Source organism: Stomoxys calcitrans, chromosome 4, assembly GCF_963082655.1.
Source record: "Stomoxys calcitrans chromosome 4, idStoCalc2.1, whole genome shotgun sequence".
Taxonomy (NCBI): domain Eukaryota; kingdom Metazoa; phylum Arthropoda; class Insecta; order Diptera; family Muscidae; genus Stomoxys; species Stomoxys calcitrans.
In genome coordinates, this window is record NC_081555.1 from 89406825 (window position 1) to 89427178 (window position 20354).

The 20354-nt window shown below is 39.7% G+C and overlaps 1 protein-coding gene across 1 annotated transcript in view; it reads left to right on the top strand.

The window, feature by feature from the left end:
- Positions 1-1051: 1051 nt before the first annotated feature.
- LOC106085715 (serine/threonine-protein kinase tousled-like 1) overlaps positions 1052-20354 on the top strand; it is a 593262-nt gene continuing 573959 nt past the window's right edge. Inside the window, exon 1 of the mRNA XM_013250087.2 lies at positions 1052-1160. Within this exon, the coding sequence (XP_013105541.1) occupies positions 1089-1160 (72 nt within the window). The 5' untranslated portion in view covers positions 1052-1088. The remainder of the gene's footprint in view (positions 1161-20354) is intronic.

Genomic DNA, 20354 nt, shown 5'->3' on the forward strand with positions numbered 1-20354 from the left:
TACATGGCAACACCCCTCCAAAGCTTTCACATAAATGTGGCCACATGCCTGTGGATTGTCAAAAATCTGGAGAGAACTTTAATTAATTTCGTTTAATTATGATGTTGTCTCATCTTGTGGCAAAAAAAGGTGCGAAAGTAAACAAAATATTAATTAAATCGAAATATTGCTATTTTTATTAAACAAATTCAGAAAAGTAGAACTCAATAATCACCTCATCTACCTGTTTGCAAACTTTCCGAGTGTACTTGTGTAAATTAATTGTAACCATTCATGAGCGTAAGCAGCCGAAAACGCACTTGAATGAAACAACAAATGGAAGTCACGATAATAAACTCAAAGTGAAAATCGAAAAGTGTATTATAGGCGTATTAAAATAACAATCAAACGCTATAGTATCAAGCTTTTGACTTCAATAGACTTGAGGTAATTGTGAACACCATTAGTGAGTAGAAATTAGTGAAATAAATGACAAATGCTGCAAACATGCACAACACAATAACATAAAGTGTTCCAATAAAAACAGTAGAAGTGCTGCGGCATTTGCGGCAACCTCTGTGCAAATTTCAATGTGTTGGTAAAGCCAAAACAAAAAAAAAAATGTGTTGATTCAAAGCCGAAACATAGAATAAGAGAAGGTCGCGTGTTTTTGGCAAGTCTGTGCAAGAGAGAGTAAACTCTCTGTTTACATTTTTTCAATTGACATTTGTTCATAAATGTTGTTGCCATATTTTTGAAGTGTTTTCATAAAACACAGGAGGAAATTTTAAAGTTTTAACGATTTTCTATTTTAAAATTCGCAAAAAAAAAAAACAAAACGTCAATATGGTGCGTGCAGTTAGTACAAAGGTTGTGAGTGTTTCCGGACTACAGTGTTGTAAATGTAAAAATTTTGTTAATAACAATTGACGGCTTAAATATTTACATGTTATAAAGAAAAAGAATTCGTTAGGCTATTGTGAAAAGTGTAAAAAACAATAATTATAATATTACTGACTTTCTGGAGTGTTAAAAAATATATAGAAACAAAGTGTGAATAGAATAGATAGACTCTAGGGTGTGCATTTTTTGTATATTCTTGAAACAAGATGGACCAATTTCAAGCAGCTTTGGATCCTCGCAAGCAGGAACTTTTAGAAGCACGTTTTATTGGAGCACGGGTAAGTACATCATTATTAATTTTTTTAAACTTTTTTTGGGGATCGGACCTTTTCTCGAACTCACTTAAACCAAAAGTGCAGTTTCAGCAAGAACACGAACAGTTTCAGAGGCAAAAAGTTCATTTTTAACTTAGCAATCTTCGAAAAGTAAAAACGGTTTTTTATTCCTGGAAAGCCCAAAGACAAATTATTGAAGCTAGCTGGCAACACTGTATTTAGAAATCATCTGCTAAAGTTGCCATAGGTTGTTGTGTTTTATTGTTTGGTTTTTTAACCAAATTATGAAAAATAAACATTTGAGTATAAAACAGGTAAAAGTTTGCTAAGTTCGGCCGGACCAAGTCTTGGAAACCCACCACAATGGATTCTGATAAAAATTTATACAAAATCATTTTATTTGAAGGGCATCATTTTATTCTGCGTACCAAACTTCTGTTAAAACCGCTAAAATTCAAGCTTCTAAGAACCGAACAAGGATGATCGAGAGGCCGGTTTACATACGAGCAATATCAGGTTATAGGCTGATTTGGATCCTATCCGGCACAGTTGTTGGAAGTCGTAACAGAACACAACATGTTCAATTTCATCCAAATTTCATCCTACATCAATACTAAGTATCTGCGCAAAATTTCAAGCGGCTAGCTCTACTCGTTCGACCGCTATCGCGATTTCGACAGGCGGACGGACGGGCATGGCTTGATTGACTCAGAACGATGAGACGATCAATAATATATAAACTTTATGGGGGCTTAGACGAATATTTCGAGGTGCTACAAATGGAATAACCAGATTAGTATATCGCGCAACAAGCCGATTACTGGATTATGTGTATATCCATAGTGGCATGGGGCGGATTAATATCCGCACACTCCTTTTAACCTAAACTAACCTAACCTCATGTTTATTAAGCTTCAAGTGCCTGAATTTACCCTAAATAGGTCAATGTTTAGATAAAGGTCCCATGTGAACCGATCTCCGAGTTATAGGTTATAGGCTGATTTGGATCCTATCCGGCACAGTTGTTGGAAGTCGTAACAGAACACAACATGTTCAATTTCATCCAAATTTCATCCTACATCAATACTAAGTATCTGCGCAAAATTTCAAGCGGCTAGCTCTACTTGTTCGACCGCTATCGCGATTTCGACAGGCGGACGGACGGGCATGACTTGATTGACTCAGAACGATGAGACGATCAATAATATATAAACTTTATGGGGGCTTAGACGAATATTTCGAGGTGCTACGAATGGAATAACTAGATTAGTATATCGCGCAACAAGCCGATTACTGGATTATGTGTATATCCATAGTGGCATGGGGCGGATTAATATCCGCACACTCCTTTCAACCTAAACTAACCTAACCTCATGTTTATTAAGCTTCAAGTGCCTGAATTTACCCTAAATAGGTCAATGTTTAGATAAAGGTCCCATGTGAACCGATCTCCGAGTTGATTTATTATGCCTACAGTGCGCAACTATTATCCACAGTAGAAGTCAATCCCATGGCAGCCGGTTGTACGTACCGGATTGACCCGATGGAATCTTCATCGGCAAGGGCTGCCGCCTCAGTGTACGTGTTCGTCTTTTTTCGTCATGGGAGAGGCACATCCCGGAGTGCCTTCTCCGTATGCTTTTGGTCCGTGCCGGGATTGAAAAGAACCCCGGACCCTGGTTCTGTTCCGTTTGCCAGAACCGCCTTCATCATCGGTCAGTGTCGGTGAGGTGTAACAGGTGCTTGGAGTGGGTACATTTCCGTTCTTGCTCTGGCCTAACTTCGCTACGGGAGTATAGTCATACTGGCTATGTCGCTAGGTGCTGTGCGAACACAGCCAGCAGTGGGTCACAAGCGTCGCCGTCGTCGCCTTCGGCGTCCTCGTCGTCGGACTATGTGACCCCCCCGACCTCTCCCGTACGGCAATTTATGCAAAGACAGCACCCTAGCCCTACTATTGCCAGGCCAGTGTCGGGAAATGTATCGTTCCTGCAGTTAAACTGCAATGGACTGCGAGGCAAGATTGATGAGATTGTGGATTTTATGAGTCGGAAGAGCATATCGGTCGCAGCGATCCAGGAGACAAAGCTGACTAACACCTGCAGCTTGCACAGTTGTCACGGCTACAATGTGCTACGTAAGGATCGCTCAAGGAATGGAGGTGGGGGATTGGCCTTCGTTATACACCATTCCGTGCAGTATAGACCTATCTCGCCTGCGCTTGACGCTAGTGACCCATACATGGAATGTATGGGGGTAGCAGTCAAGTCTGGTACTGCCGAGATAGAGATATACAACGTGTATATACCGCCGGTTGGCAGCTGTGTCCCGATTAATGGCCAGGCCTACAGCCCCGACATAAGTGGGTTGCTATCTGGCCATAGTCGTCTGGTTCTGGGGGATTTCAATGCACATCACTCGTCATGGCATTCTCCCCTAGGCAACGACCAGCGTGGCATAGCTTTGGCAGAGCAGATAGATAGCTCCACGTTTTGCACGGTGAATGAGGATGCCCCCACTAGGATTACGAGGAGGTGCAGCAGCTCGCCAGACATCTCAATCGCATCCCCTGATCTCCTGAGTGACGTATCCTGGCAAGCCGTCATCTCTTTGGGGTCAGACCACCTCCCCATAATCCTCACCATCGACCGACCACCCGACTTCATAACCTCTGAGCGCCGAACGTTCATCAACTATAAGAAGGCCAATTGGACTGGCTTCAGAGAGTATACCAATCGCCGCTTCAATGAACTGCCACCCCCCTCTGATGTGCTTGTGGCCGAGAGGAAATTCCGAGACATCATCAACGCAGCAGCCGCTCGCTTTATACCAGCCGGTCGAATACCGCAAGTGCGACCCAATTTCCCGGCGCAAGCAGTGGTACTCGCAGACGAGCGTGATGGGATTCGTGCTATGGACCCCGCTAACCCCAGAATCAGCGAGCTGAATCTGGAAATAAACAGGGTAGTCAACGAACATAAGCGGAATTTGTGGCTGGAACACTTGGAGCAATGTAACTTAGGCACCGGTGCAGGCAAATTGTGGGCCACTGTTAAGTCTCTCTCGAACCCCGGTAGACGGGACGACAGGACCTCAGTCACTTTTGGCGAGTTAACCGTGACTGATCCGAAGAGATGCGCCAGGTTGTTCAACCGTCAATTTATCGTGCATCCCGAGAGAGACAGGGCAAGGAGGAGAGCCATTCGCCGTATTCGTGGTCTCCGAGCCGATGAACAGCCATCACAATTTACCGTGGGCGAAGTTACGAATGTCATCCATGGCGCCAAATCTTCCAAGGCGTTGGGCCCCGACGGAATCTCTACATTGATGCTGAAGAATCTGGATTTACCTGGAGTTGAGTACCTTACCACTGTCCTTAACCTGTCATTGAACACTCTTATAGTTCCCGATGTCTGGAAAATGGGCAGAGTGATCCCGCTACTGAAGCCTGGTAAAGACCCGAGTTTGGGGGAGTCGTACAGACCGATCTCCCTTCTCTCACCAGTGGCTAAGACGCTTGAGGCATTACTCCTCCCGAGCCTCGTAGGAGAATTTCCATTCGCCGAGCATCAACACGGTTTTCGGAGACTGCACAGCACAACAACAGCTTTGCATGCCATCACCACACACATTTGCCGCGGCTTCAATCAACCCAGGCCATGTGATAGGACGGTCCTCGTGGCATTGGACCTATCGAAGGCATTCGACACGGTCAGCCATGCCAAATTATTTGAGGACATCGCCAACACGTCCCTCCAGCCAGGCCTTAAACGTTGGGTCGCGAATTATCTGTGTGGTCGCCAGTCATTTGTGGAATTTAGGGATAAGAAGTCAAAACACCGTAGAGTGAAACAGGGAGTTCCCCAAGGCGGGGTGATATCTCCGGCTCTGTTTAACCTCTACCTTTCCTCCATCCCACCTCCTCCAGACGGCATAGAGATCGTATCATATGCGGACGACTGTACGATCCTGGCATCAGGCCCCCCACCCATTGATGACATCTGCGATAGGTTGAACGCCTACCTCAACGAGCTTGCCTCATATTTCGCTGCAAGAAATCTGAAGATATCCGCCACCAAATCTTCAGCCACACTGTTCACTACAAATACGCGTGAGGTGAATTCTGAGCTGACTGTGATGGTCGATGGAGAATTGATTCCGACCATCAAGTGTCCCAAAATACTTGGCGTCACATTTGACAGCTCCTACACTTTCTCCCCACATGCCACAGCAATCTGCAATAAAGTCAAAAGTAGAAACAAGGTCCTCAAGTCACTCGCTGGCAGCACTTGGGGTGCAGACAAAGAAACCTTGTTGACCACGTACAAAGCAATTGGCCGGTCTGTGGTAAGTTATGCAGCGCCAGTGTGGTCACGTCAGCTTTGTGACACGCAGTGGAATAATATTCAGATCTGTCAGAATACCGCCCTCCGAACTGCGACGGGCTGCCTCCTTAGTTCTCATGTGGACCACCTCCACCAGGAGACAAAGATCCTACCAGTGCGAAGACATAACTACATGCTGTCTAAGCAATACCTTTTGGGCTGTTATCGCAGAAATCATCCAAATCATCATCTTGTGGATAGATACCCACCGCCCAGAAGCCTTAAGGTAGATCTACATGATCTAGAGCGTGAGGTCCAGCGCTATAAGAGAGAACCTCTAGATCAAGCGGCATATCAAGCGGGTCTGAACAACATTCATGCAGACACGGTAGCAGACGCGTTAACTGGCTACCGGGTGAATGTAGTCCTTGGAGTACGACCGCCACCCATTGCACCCGAAGAAATCGACCTCCCCCGGCAAACCAGAGTGATTCTGGCTCAATTACGTTCCGGCAGATGCAGCCGCCTCAATTCCCACAGAGCTAGGATTGATGCCGACGTGCAAGATGTATGTCCCGACTGTAACCAGGGACCGCACGATACACGTCACCTGTTTAACTGCCCGGCCAGACCCACTCGACTCAGACCCAGATCCCTGTGGACGCACCCCATCTTAGCCGCGGAGTTCCTGGGTCTTGACACTCAACAGAATCAAGCAGACGAAAGATAGTACACAATAAACTGCTACAACAACAACAACAGTAGAAGTAATTGTGTAAACTTTTAGCCAATTCAAGTAAGAATTGCGTCCTTAAGTGGCTCAAGAAGTAAAATAGAGAGATCGGTTTAAATGGGAGCTGTATCAGGTTATAGACCGATTCGAACCATATTTGACACAGTTGTTAGAAGTCATTAGAGAACACTTTATACAAAATTTCAGCCAAATCGGATAAGAATTGCGCCCTCTAGTGGCTAAGGAATCAAGATTCAAGATCGGTTTATATGGCAGCTATGTTAGGTTATAATAGACCTATTTGAACCGTACTTAGCACAGATGTTGGATGTCATATCAAAACACGTTGTGCAAATTTCAGCCAAATCAGATAAGAATTGTGCCCTCTAGACGCTCAAGAAGTCAAGACCCCAGATAGATTTATAAGACAGCTATATCAGGATATGGACCGATTTCAACCATACTCAGCACTGGAAATCATAATAAAGCACATCATGCAAAATTTCAGTTAAATTGGATATGAATTGTGCCATCTAGTGGCTCAAGAAGTCAAGATCCAAGATCGGTTTATAAGGCAGCAATATCACAACATGGAGCGATATAGCCCATTTACATTCCCAACAGACCGACACTAATAAGAAGCATTTGTTCAAAATTTCAAGCGGCTAGCTTTACTCCTACGAAAGTAAGCGTGCTTTCGACAGACAGACGGCCGGACGGACATGGCTAGATCGACTTAAAATGTCATGACGATCAAAAATATAAAGACTTTTAGGGGATCTTAGACGAATATTTCGAGGAGTTACAAACAGAATGACAAAATTAGTATACCCCCATCCTATGGTGGAGGGTATAAAAATGCATGGCGGTCTGATCTACAAAACTAAAAAGTCCAAAGCCAAAAGTGCAAAAAGTGGGAGGGATGCGGTGTACCCATTTGAAGTGAAGGAAGCTTTCGAAGCCCACAACCCAAAACAAAAAGCAGAATATCCAGAAATTGGCATTTAAAGCTAAAGTTAGAGTTAACAGAATGCCCCTCTACGCAAAAACTAAGAGGTATTTGGTGTACTCACCCGCTCTCGGATTTTTTCCATCACTATTACCCTGAAAACAATTTTAAAATGTTTGCCGCTGTGGAGTTTTGAACATATAATCTCATGTTTATTGATTCTTTATGCTAAAAATAAAACAAACAATTACTTATGGGATTTGTTGTTTTCGCACATTTAAATACCTACTTTGCGATGTATACTTCTTTATCGCGTAAATGGAACCAAACAATGTATCTACCTTAGAAATTCTTGTTGTGATTTTTTGTAACTGGCAACCATTTGCAAGTTGGTCTAATAATTTTTGTTATTGGACATACGAGAATTTTTGAACTTAAAGCGAAATTTTAATAATTAACACTTTCCGAGTTTACCATCCACACTTGACCGAGCTGCTCAATATACAGAATGCTCTTTGCTCTGTTGAACAAGTACGAGTGTGCTAAGTTCGGCCGGGCCGAATATTATATACCCTCCACCATGAATCGCATTTGTGGAGTTCTTTGCGCGGATCTCTTTTTAGGCAAATAAAGAATAAAGAATAAGAACTGTTATGCTATTGGAGCTAGTTCAAGCTATAGTCCGATTCGGACCCTGAATACTGAACATTGTAGAAGTCATTGTGTAATATTTCAGTTCATCCGAATAAGAATTGCGCCTTGTAGGGGCTCAAGAAGCAAAATTGGGAGATCGGTTTATATGGAAGCTGTATCAAGCTATAGATCGATTCAACCATATTGAACAAATGTGTTGAAGGTTATGGGAGAAGCCGTAGTACAAAATTTCTGACAAATCGGATGATAATTGCGGCCTCTAGAGGCTCAAGAAGTCAAGATCCTAGATCGGTTTATATGGCAGCTATATCAGGTTATGTACCGATTGCACCATACTAAGCACATTTGTTGAAAGTCATAACAAAACATCTCATGCAAAATCGGATGAGAATTGCGTCCTCTAGAGGCTCAAGAAGTCAAGACCCAAGATCGGTTTATATGGCAGCTATACCAGGTTATGAACCGATTTGTACCATACTAAACACAGTTTTTGGAAGTTATAATAAAACCCCATGCATAATTTCAGTCAAATAGGACGAAAATTACGCCCTCTAGATACTCAAGAAGTCAAGACCCAGAATCTAGTTTATATGGCAGCTATATCAAAACATGGACCGATTTAGCCCATTTACAATCCCAACCGACCTACACTAATAAAAAGTATTTGTGATAAATTTCAAGCGGATAGCTTTACTCCTTCGATAGTTAGCGTGCTTTCGACAGACAGACGGGCGGACGGACGGAAGGACAGACGGACGGACATGGCTAGATCTATTGGGTTGCCCAAAAAGTAATTGCGGATTTTTCATATAGTCGGCGTTGACAAATTTTTTCACAGCTTGTGACTCTGTAATTGCATTTTTTCTTCTGTCAGTTATCAGCTGTTGCTTTTAGCTTGCTTTAGAAAAAAAGTGTAAAAAAAGTATATTTGATTAAAGTTCATTCTAAGTTTTATTAAAAATGCATTTACTTTCTTTTAAAAAATCCGCAATTACTTTTTGGGCAACCAATACTTAAAATGACATGACGATCAAGAATATATATATTTTTCATAGGGTCTTAGATGCATATTTCGCGGTGTTACAAACAGAATGACGAAATGAGTATACCCCCATCCTATGGGGGTATTGTGTGAGAAAGTGTCTATAATATTATTTGCCTGCCAACGGGCCTGCTTGGGATTTCTTGTATGCGTACAAAGTAATGTCCAAAGGTTTGAGCATTTTTGCCAAACACTGGATACTCATTCTTTCTCTGTAGTAGGAGAGACACAAGAGTGTAATTATTGGTCTGGTACAAGAATAATCGCTTGCGGCTTTCGAAGCACTTCTGCAATTAAAAAGTTTTTGGTTTTACTACAAAAGAAAAGTATTTTTACCGTAGGCGAAGCTGCTAAAAGGTTTTCAACAAACAAATTCAGTTACGTTCAATAATACTACGTTTATGGCTAACGTTTGATATGTTGAAGCAAACGTTACTCGGTTACAAAAAATGGAAAACTTCGTGATAAAAGTATTTTGTTTGTCGTAAGAAAGTGCCAAACGTTTTATTTTTTGGGTGTAGATAAGTGCAATTACTTGCACTAATTAAATTTTAAAATTGGAAGTTAAATAAAAACAAGTAAAAGCGTGCTAAGTTCGGCCGGGCTGAATCTTATATACCCTCCACCATGGAGCGCATTTGTCGAGTTCTTTCCCCTACACCTCTTCTTACGCAAAAAATGATATAAGAAAAGATTTGCTCTGCTATTAGAGCGATATCAAGATATGATCCGATTTAGACCACAATTAAATTATATGTTGGAGACCTGTGTAAAATGTCAGCCAATTCGAATAAGAATTGCGCCCTTTGGGGGCTCAAGAAGTAAAATAGAGAGATCGATTTATATGGGAGCTGTATCGGGCTATCCACCGATTCAGACCATAATAAACACGTATGTTGATGGTCATGAGAGGATCCGTTGTACAAAATTTCAGGCAAATCGGATAATAATTGCGACCTCTAGAGGCTCAAGAGGTCAAGATCCCAGATCGGTTTATATGGCAGCTATATCAGGTTATGAACCGAATTGAATCATATTTAGCACAGTTCTTGGATATCATAACAAAACACGTCGTGCAAAATTTCAGTCCAATCGGGTAAGAATTGCGCTCTCTACAGGCTCAAGAAGTCAAGACCCAAGATCGGTTTATATGGCAGCTATACCAGGTTATGGACCGATTTTAACTATACTTAACACAGTAGTTAGAAGTGATACTAAAACACTATGTGCAAAATTTCAGTCAAATCGGATAAGAATTGCGCCCTCTAGAGGCTTAAGAAGTCAAGAAGTCAAGACCCAAGATCGGTTTATATGACAGCTATACCAGGTAATGGACCGATTTGAACCATACTTAGCACAGTAGTTAAAAGTGATACTAAAACACCTCATGCAAAATTTCAGTCAAATCGGATGAGAATTGCGCCCTCTAGAGGCTCAAGAAGTCAAGAGCCAAGATCGGTTTATATGGCAGCTATATCAAAACATGGACCGATATGGCCCATTTGCAGTACAGCCAACCTACACTAATAAAAAGTATTTGTGCAAAATATCAAGCGGCTAGCTTTACTCCTTCGGAAGTTAGCGTGCTTTCGACAGACGGATGGACATGGCTAGATCGACATAAAATGTCGCGACGATCAAGAATATATATATTTTATGGGGTCTCAGACGAATATTTCGAGTAGTTACAAACAGAATAACGAAATTAGTACACCCCCCATCCTATGGTGGAGGGTATAAAGGTGAACCATATCGAAACCACGTCACTATTTTCCAAAATTTCATTAAAATCGGGCCAAAAATCAGGATTTTACGGAACAAAAACCACAACTAAGCCATTCGTAATGTATTCAAAATCATTGACAAATATTGTAAAACAGTGAAAACACACACGATGGGCTAAATGTCGAATTTAAAATCTCCTCCTTTGTCCTTTTTAGTTTTACTAAAAGGACAAATTTTAAAAATTTAAAGTATGTATTACAAGTATGTTTGCTTGTTTGTTTGTGTGTTCCTTATAGACTCAGAAACGGCTGAACCGATTTTCTTGAAATTTTCACTGACGGTGCATAATGATCCCGTGGTGAAAATAGAGTACTACATTTTTTGATATCTGAAGGGGGAGCGGACCCTCCCCCTTACCCTAATTTTCAGAAACGCCAGATCTCGGAAATGAGTGGTGCGAAATTTTGTTTGCTCTCTTATAGTACCCTAAAAATAAAAATTTGGTATCCAAATTTTGGATAGGGTACCTAGGGGGGCCGCCCCACCCTAAAACTTACCAAACATATATTTAGACCAATCACGACGATATGGGACTCAAATAAATGGTATTTAGGATCAGAAAACGTACCCGATATCCAAATGTCGGACCAAGTGTTAGGGAGGGCCATCCAAACCCCCAAAACGCCCCTAAATCGTACATATTTACCTAATATGCAAATGTGGGACCACGTTTTTGGGGGTCCACCCCTTCCCCAAACTGGACTTATTTACTGACCATGGGAATATGGGGCTTAAATGAAAGTTATTTGAATGTAGAATACGAATCTAATATCTAAATATGGGACCAAGTGTTTGGAGAGCCGCCTCTCCCCAAAAACATACCCCAAGGGGACAAATTTACGACCATAGAAATATGGGGCTCAAATGAAAGATATTTGGGAGTAAAGCACCATAGAAATATGGGGCTCAAATGAAAGATATTAGGGAGTAAAGCACGAATCTGATATCAATATTCGGGAAAAGAGTCTATGGGGCCACCCCACACCCACAACACCACCCAAATAGGAAGTATTTGCTGACTATTATAATGAGGCTCAAATAAGAGGGTTTTTAGAGTAGAACACGAATCCGATATATACAATATTTTCAAGGCCAACTCCAAACTCCCCCAAAGCCGGTCATTTTTGCCGACTACGGAAATATGGGGCTCAAATTAAATGTATTTGTGGGTAGACCACGTATCTGATATCAACATTAGGGACCAGCTGGGACCAAATAGGACGTATTTTCTCACCAAGACAATTTGAGAGTGGAACAAAATATTTATAGTTTTTAGGGCCAATACCCCAAACCGGACATATTTGCTGACTTTTGCAATAAGGAGTTTAAATGAGATTAGAAAACGAATTTGATATCCAATTTTGAGGCCAATGGCAATATGGGTTTCCAATAAATGATATATAGATATATAAGAATAGAGCACGTTGCTGATATATTTTCAGGGTTTAGAATTTTGAGGGACCACCCCACTCCCCAAAGCACCCCTAAATCGGGCATATTTACCGACCATGTTAATGTGGAGCTTAAATGAAAGGTATTGGGGGGTAGAACAAGAATTGATACCCACTTTCGGGACCAATTATCTAGGGGTCTACCGCTTTTCCAAAATACCCCACAAACAGCAATTTTTTACTGACCATCGCAATATATATCGCTCAAATAAAGGTATTTGGGAGTAGAATACGAATAGAATACCCCTTGCCCAAAACACCCCCCAAAGGGTACAAAATTTTCGACCATGCTTACATGTGGCTCTAATGAAAAGTATTTGAGATTAGAAAACGAATTTGATAACCTATTTTCGGGGCCATGTGTTTGGGGGACGCCTCTTGGTATTTGAAAGAAGAGCACGATGCTGATATTTTTTTAGGGCCAAGTGCCTGGGGGACCACGTCACCCCCGAAAACACCCCTAAATCAAATATCATGAGAATATCGGGCTGAAATATATTGGGTTGCCCAAAAAGTAATTGCGGATTTTTAAAAAGAAAGTAAATGCATTTTTAATAAAACTTAGAATGAACTTTAATCAAATATACTTTTTTTACACTTTTTTTCTAAAACAAGCTAAAAGTCAAGCTGATAACTGACAGAAGAAAGAATGCAATTACAGAGTCACAAGCTGTGAAAAATTTGTCAACGCCGACTATGTGAAAAATCCGCAATAACTTTTTGGGCAACCCAATATATATACTCTGTAGGGTCGGAAATGAATATTTCAATGTGTTACAAACGGTATGACTAATTGAATATACCCCATATCCTATGTTGGTGGGTATAATTAATGTCTTATATTCAACACTAAAATTCTTTAAGAATTAACTACTTCACACACAATTTTGGTAGTTGGTTCTTTCTAAGGGTTACTTTTTATACGCACTATGGTACAGGGTATTAAAAGTTTGTGCATTTGTTTGCAACGCTATGAAGGAGAAGAGCTAGACCCATTGATAAGTATACCGATCGACTCAGAATATCTTTCTGATTCGTCCGTCCGTCTGTCCGTCCGTCCGTCTGTCCGTCCGTCCGTCCGTCCGTCTGTCCGTCCGCCCGTCCGTCTGTCCGTCCGTCTGTCCGTCCGTCTGTCCGTCCGTCCATCTTTCCGTCCGTCTGTCCTGTTTTGGGCTGAGGAAGCATTACTTCTTATAGATCCCTAATGACAGGCCACTGCCTGAAAAGTGTGTTTAGAACATGCGAGAGACTAAAAGTACCAAACAACAATTTCTTCAAAAGTTGTAAGGACTTCGAGGACCATGCTGTGCATATGCCGTGCTCGTCATCAAAAAGTGTTTGGCTTTGGGTTCTTTAAATACTCCTTAAAGGAACTAGGAGGCATACTTGTTTCTCGTCTGTCAGAGGAAACTAATTTAACATTATTTCTGGTATTTCTGAAAAATTTGTCCTCAAATTTTCTTTTTGCAATGTACCTTTCCAAGCTAAATCATTGTGAAATTGTTTACCCCAAGGTGACATCACTGGAACTTGTGATACGACTATTCCTCCTAACCTGAGCTTAGGTTAGTCTAGGAATTATGCATAACCCGTTAACAGTAGACGTGTTAAAACTGAAACAATTTGACAAAACCGGAATCTATTGCTGCTATCGTAATCTCCGTCGTCTTCTGCAATTTGTTTTTCCCAAAGAATGGTGTGCAGGAGAGCTCTTTAACATGCGCAATTAAAATCCTCTTTGGTAATGCATGTGATGGGGAAAATGCAAAAAGATGTTGGTGATTGACACAAACCCAAACTCTGCACAGGCAGAATAAGGAGCACATACACCAATCCAACATGGAATGGAGGAATACCAAGAATTACGAAAAGAAGTAGAACTCAGTGGCACTATGAATGTTACACCACAAACGTTTGGCCAAAGAGGACTAACGATAGTAGGATGGTGCCATAGCCACAATGGCTATGGCGACAGCAGCAACAACTGCTCCGCTAAAAGGGGACAGGGCCAAGGTAAAACAATGACTGGCTGGTTGCTTGACTCGCTGGCAATAGAGCATTGCATGGAAGGGCAATCATCATGCCGAGAGTCTAGTCTAGCCGAATGGCTGCCATCGTGGGGCAGCATGCATGCGAATTGCCAAAGATGAGTGTGTCATGGAGTACATAAAATTAACCCAATTCTCTACTATTTCCTCTGGGGGATTTCATTCTCTACGTGTCGTCTCCTGTTTCTGTTGCTTGCGACTATTGGAGGTGGTGTTGTAAATAATGAAAATAAATTCAATTTCAATTAGCATATTTATACTAAATATTGCTCAAATGATTATACATAGATGAAAATCGTAAAACAGATAAATAGGAAAACGTTAAACTTGGGGGAAAACAAACGCTGAAATAGCATATTTTAAGAATGATATGTACGAAAAATATTTCAAGATTTTGATAAGTATAGCCATAATAGTTTCACGATGACTTTTCTTTTTTCACATTAAAATTATAACAACTTTTAGTGGAAAACCACAACTACAAAAGTGATGTAAGCATTCGTTCTGCATTATAGTATTTTCCTTCCAAATGCCTTTATTTCTTGTGGGTTATGTTTGGGTTTGTTGTGGCCCTTTAATTATACCCTACACCATAGGATGGGGTATACTCACTACGCCATTCCGTGTGTAACTCATCGAAATATTGGTCTACGACCCCACAATGTAAATATATATTCTTCATCGCCATGACATTTTAAGTCGACCTACACTCATAGAAAAAAGTTTGCTGAAAATAACAAACACTGTCTGCTGAATATTAGTATTGGGTTGCCCAAAAAGTAATTGCGGATTTTTCATATAGTCGGCGTTGACAAATTTTTTCACAGCTTGTGACTCTGTAATTGCATTCTTTCTTCTGTCAGTTATCAGCTATTACTTTTATCATGCTTTAGAAAAAAAGTGTAAATAAAGTATATTTGATTAAAGTTCATTCTAAGTTTTATTAAAAATCCATTTACTTCCTTTTAAAAAATCCGCAACTACTTTTTGGGCAACCCAATATTTAATTTTGCTGCTATTGTGGAAGTAGTTTTGCTATTACAGCAGTAGTACTTCAATTTCAGAGTAGCAGGTTTACTGCTGAAAAGTCTGTTGTTTGCTGAAATGTGCTAAGTTCGGCTGGGCTGAATCTAATATACCCTCCACCACGGATCGCATTTGTCAAGTTCTTTGAATGACATTTTCAAATTAGAAAAACACCACTTCCAAAATTTCAGGCAAATCGAGTTATAATTGCGCCCTCCAGAGGCTCAAAAAGTCAAACTGGGAGATCGGTTTATATGGCAGCTATATCAGGTTGTATACCGATTTAGACCATACTTGGTACAGTATGGTACAAATCGACGTATGCACAATTTCAATATTGAATAAGAATTGCGCCCTCTAAAAGGCCAAGAAGTTTAATCGGGAGATCGGTTTATATGGCGCCTATATCAGAATAGAGATGGTTTAGACTATACTTGACACACTTGTTGGAAGTCAAAATAAAACACTTTGTTCAAAATTTCGGCCAAATCGGATAAGAATTGTGCCCTTTAGAAGCTCAAAAAGCCAAGACTCAATATCGGTTTATATGGCAGCTATACCAGGTTATGGACCGATATAAACCATACTTAGCACCGTTGTTGGTAGTTGTAACGAAAAACGTCATGCTAAATTTCATCCAAATCGGATATGAATTACGCCCTCTAGAGGCTCAAGAAGTCTAATCAGGCGGTCGGTTTACATGGGGGCTATACCACGTTATGGACTGATTTAGTCTATACTTGGCACAGTGGTTGGGAGTCATACCAGAACACTTCATGCAAAATTTCAGCCAAATCGGATAAGAATTGTGCTCTCTAAAAGTTCTAGAAGTCAAGACCCAAGGTCGGTTTATATAGCAGTTTATCAGATTATTAACCTGGCACAGTTGTTGGAAGTAATACCAAAACACTTTGGCCCATTTACAATTCCAACCGACCTACTCTAATAAGAAGTTTTTGTGCAAAATTTCAAGCGCCTAGCTTTACTCCTTCGAAAGTTAGCAGGTTTTCGACAGACGGACGGACAGAGGAACGCACATGGCTGGATCGACTTAAAATGTCAGGACGATCAAGAATATATATTGGGTTGCCCAAAAAGTAATTGCGGATTTTTTAAAAGAAAGTAAATGCATTTTTAATAAAACTTAGAATGAATTTTAATCAAATATACTTTTTTACACTTTTTTTCTAAAGCAAGCTAAAAGTATCAGCTGATAATTGACAGAAGAAAGAATGCAATTACAGAGTCACAAGCTGTGAAAAAATTTGTCAACGCCGACTATATGAAAAATCCGCAATTACTTTTTGTGCAACCCAATATATACATTGTGGGGTCTTAGACTCATATTTCGAGGTGTTACAAACGGAATGACGAAACTAGTATACCCCTAAATCCTATGGTGGAGAGTATAAAAATAGAACACATATGTAAAGGTGTATCTCAGTGGATGTTTGTAATCACCACTGAATGTAGATTTTCCATAACCTTTTTTCTTTAAATTTAGATACAAAAGGCCATGTCAGTCCCGTGTACATTAGTAGAGCAATAACAAAAAATGCGAGCTAGCTCAGCCACATTTCGAAAGAAGGATCAGGTAGCTCCTTTACAGTAATATTCCATTAATTAATATGATTTTCAACAAAATTTCTTAAACAATTCTGAAAAATGCCTAAAGTAATCAAAGCAAGTAACAGGCAACCATAAAAAGTAGCATAAATTTTTTTAGCAGACTTGTGTAATCAAAACAGCAGATTTTGTTAGATGAAATAGCATTAAAAAGTGTTTGCTAATACAGCAGCCCTATGTTTGCTGAAACAGCAGTAATGTCTGCTTTTCCATTTTCAGCAGACAAAAATTGCTGTTTTAGCAAACAATTTTGTTGTTTTGAATAACAAATTTGTCTGTCCGTCTGTCTGTGGACAGTACGCTAACTTTGGAAGGAGTAAAGATAGACGCTTGAAATTTTGCACACATACTTCCTATCAGTATAAGTCGGTTGGGATTATAAATGCACTATATCGGTCCATGTTTTGATGTAGCTTCCATATAAACCGATCTTGAATCTTGATTTCTTGAGCCTCCAGACGGCGCAATTCGGTTCATAACATGATATAGCTCCCATAAAAGATGATCTCCCGATTATACTTCATGAGGCTTCAGAGGGCCCAATTATTATCCGATTTAGTTGAAATTTGGTATAGAGTCTTTTGTTTTCACTTTCAACAACTATTCCAAGTATGGTCAAAATCGGTTCATAGATTATTATTGCTGTCATATAAACCGATCTCGGATCTTGACTTCTTGAGCCTCTAGAGAGCGAAATTATTATCCGATTTGGCTAAAATTGCATGAAGTTTTATCTTTTGACCTTTAACAACTATTCCAAGTATGATTCAAATCGCTGCACAACCTGATATAGCTTCCATATAAAATAGTCTCCCGATTATACTTCCTGAGCCACCAGACAGCGCAACTCTTATCCGATTTGACTGAAATAATGTATGAAATCTTCTATTTTGATTTTCAACAACTATGCCAAGTATGGTCAAAATCGTTTGATAACCTGATATAGCTGCCATATAAACCAATCTCTGATCTTGATTTCTTGAGAATTCAGACGGCCGATTTGGCTAAAATGAAGTCTCTTTTGAAGTCATGAAGTCTTTTGTTTCGACTTCCAACAGCAATGCCAGGTATGGTCCAAATCAGTTGATAACATGATTTAACTCCCTTATAAAATGATATCCTGTTTATACTTCTTGAGCATATAGAGGGGGCAATTTTTATCCGATTTTGCTGTCCATGTTCGTCCGTTTGTCTGTCTGCCTATTTGTGGAAAGCACGCAAACTTTTGTAGGAGTAAAGCTAGACGCTTGAAATGTTGCACACATACTTCCTTAATGGGCCATATCGGTCTATGTTTTGATATTGCTGCCGTATAAAGCGATCTTGAATCTTGATTTCTTATCCGATTTAGCTGAAATTTGGTATAGAGTCTTTTGTTTTAACTTCCAGCAACTATGCCAAGTTTGGTCCAAATCGGTTCATAAACTGTCATATAAACCCATCTCGGATCTTGACTTCTTGAGCTTCTAGAGATCGCAATTATTATCCGATTTGGCTAAAATTTTGAATAAAGTCTTTTGTTTTCAGTTTCAACAACTATTCCAAGCATGGTTCGAATCGGTCCATAACCTGATATATTGGGTTGCCCAAAAAGTAATTGCGGATTTTTCATATAGTCGGCGTTGACAAATTTTTTCACAGCTTGTGACTCTTCAATTGCATTCTTTCTTCTGTCAGTTATCAGCTGTGACTTTTAGCTTGCTTTAGAAAAAAAGTGTAAAAAAGTATATTTGATTAAAGTTCATTCTAAGTTTTATTAAAAATGCACTTACTTTCTTTTAAAAAATCCGCAATTACTTTTTGGGCAACATAGCTCACATTTAAAATGATCTCCCGATTATACTTTTTGACCCTATAGGGGGCGCAATTCTTATCCGATTGGCTATAACGACTTCTTCTATGTAATTCAACGTGCGTGCCAAATATGGTCTGAATCTGATATAAATACCATATAAAATAATCTCCCGATTATACTTTTAGAGCATATAGAGGGCGCAATTCTTATCCGATTTGGCAGAGATTTTGCACAATGACTTCTACTATGATCTCTAACGTTCAAACCAAGTATGGTCCAAACGGTCCATAACCCGATATGGCTCCAATAGCATGTCAATTTTTATCCATTATCCATTGTTTGCTTATAGAGAGTTACTGGGCAAAGAACCTGCACTCATAGAAATTTGTTAGTAAAAACAGCAAAAAGTTCGCTGAAAATGGGATAGCAGTAATTTGTTGCTAAAATAGCAATCATTTTCTGCTGTTTTCAAAAATATCGTAAATATTTCAACAATTTTTATATTCCATCTTGTTTTTCAATTTTTAACTTAAAATTTTTTACAATTCGCTAATTTTTGATCAAATTTAAATGACAGCAGACAAAATATTACTATTATTTTATATATATATTTTTGGCAAAATTTTTTATTATATGGTTGCCCAAAAAGTAATTGCGGATTTTTTAAAAGAAAGTAAATGCATTTTTAATAAAACTTAGAATGAACTTTAATCAAATATACTTTTTTTACACTTTTTTCTAAAGCAAGCTAAAAGTAACAGCTGATAACTGACAGAAGAAAGAATGCAATTACAGAGTCACAAGCTGTGAAAAAATTTGTCAACGCCGACTATATGAACAATATATAGGAAATGCCTTCATTGTTGTTTAGAAGTTCAAAAATTTTTGATGTATTTATTCAAAAGTTTAAATTTTATTTTTATCAGCAGACAATGTTTGCTGATATCAGCAGAACAATTTGCTGGGTGTGACGAATGCGATCCATGGTGGAGGGTATATATGATTCAGCCCGGCCGAAAATTAGCGCGCTGTTATTTTTTTGTAATCCTTTTCTAAAACTCTTGCATTACGTTCTTGTCGAAGAATTTTTGGCAGGTAAGGCGACTGGCCCTACAGTTTTTTACTCCTTTTCTAAAACTCTTGCATTACGTTCTTCTCGGAGAATTTTCAGGAGGTAAGGCGACTCGCCAGGCATAGCTAGACACTTACAGGTCTTACATTTGAATACCATGTTGTGAGAATCGGTGAGTTCGCCTATGTCGGGATTTTAGATGGCTTCCATATTTAAATATCATATTAGTACTCTTCTTCCAAATAGATTTCTTCCACGACGTGAGCTTTCCAAAAATTATTTTTAATCGAAAATTGAACAATGGGTTTTATATATTACTTTTTTTTTAATTTTCTGGAAAAAATGTTGGACAGGAATATGGGCAGTGCTCCCGGAGGTCATCCAAGAATTCTTCCAAGCACTGTTGTACCTTGTTGGAAAGCCCACAATGTGGCTTTGCAAAAATAATTTTTATCGAAAATTGATCGATGGATTTTATATTATATCTGTCTTTTTAAAAAAAATGTTCGACAAAATGCTGGACAGGACTAGGGCCGTGCTCCTAGAGGCCATCCAAGAATTACTTTAAAAACTGTCTTTCTGTGTTGGAAAGCCAAAAACGTGTGCTTTGCAAAATTTTTCTTTTATCAAAATAGAATATTCATATCCCTGAAGATTGTTTTTTTCCATATTTCGCTGTTTTTCAAAAATT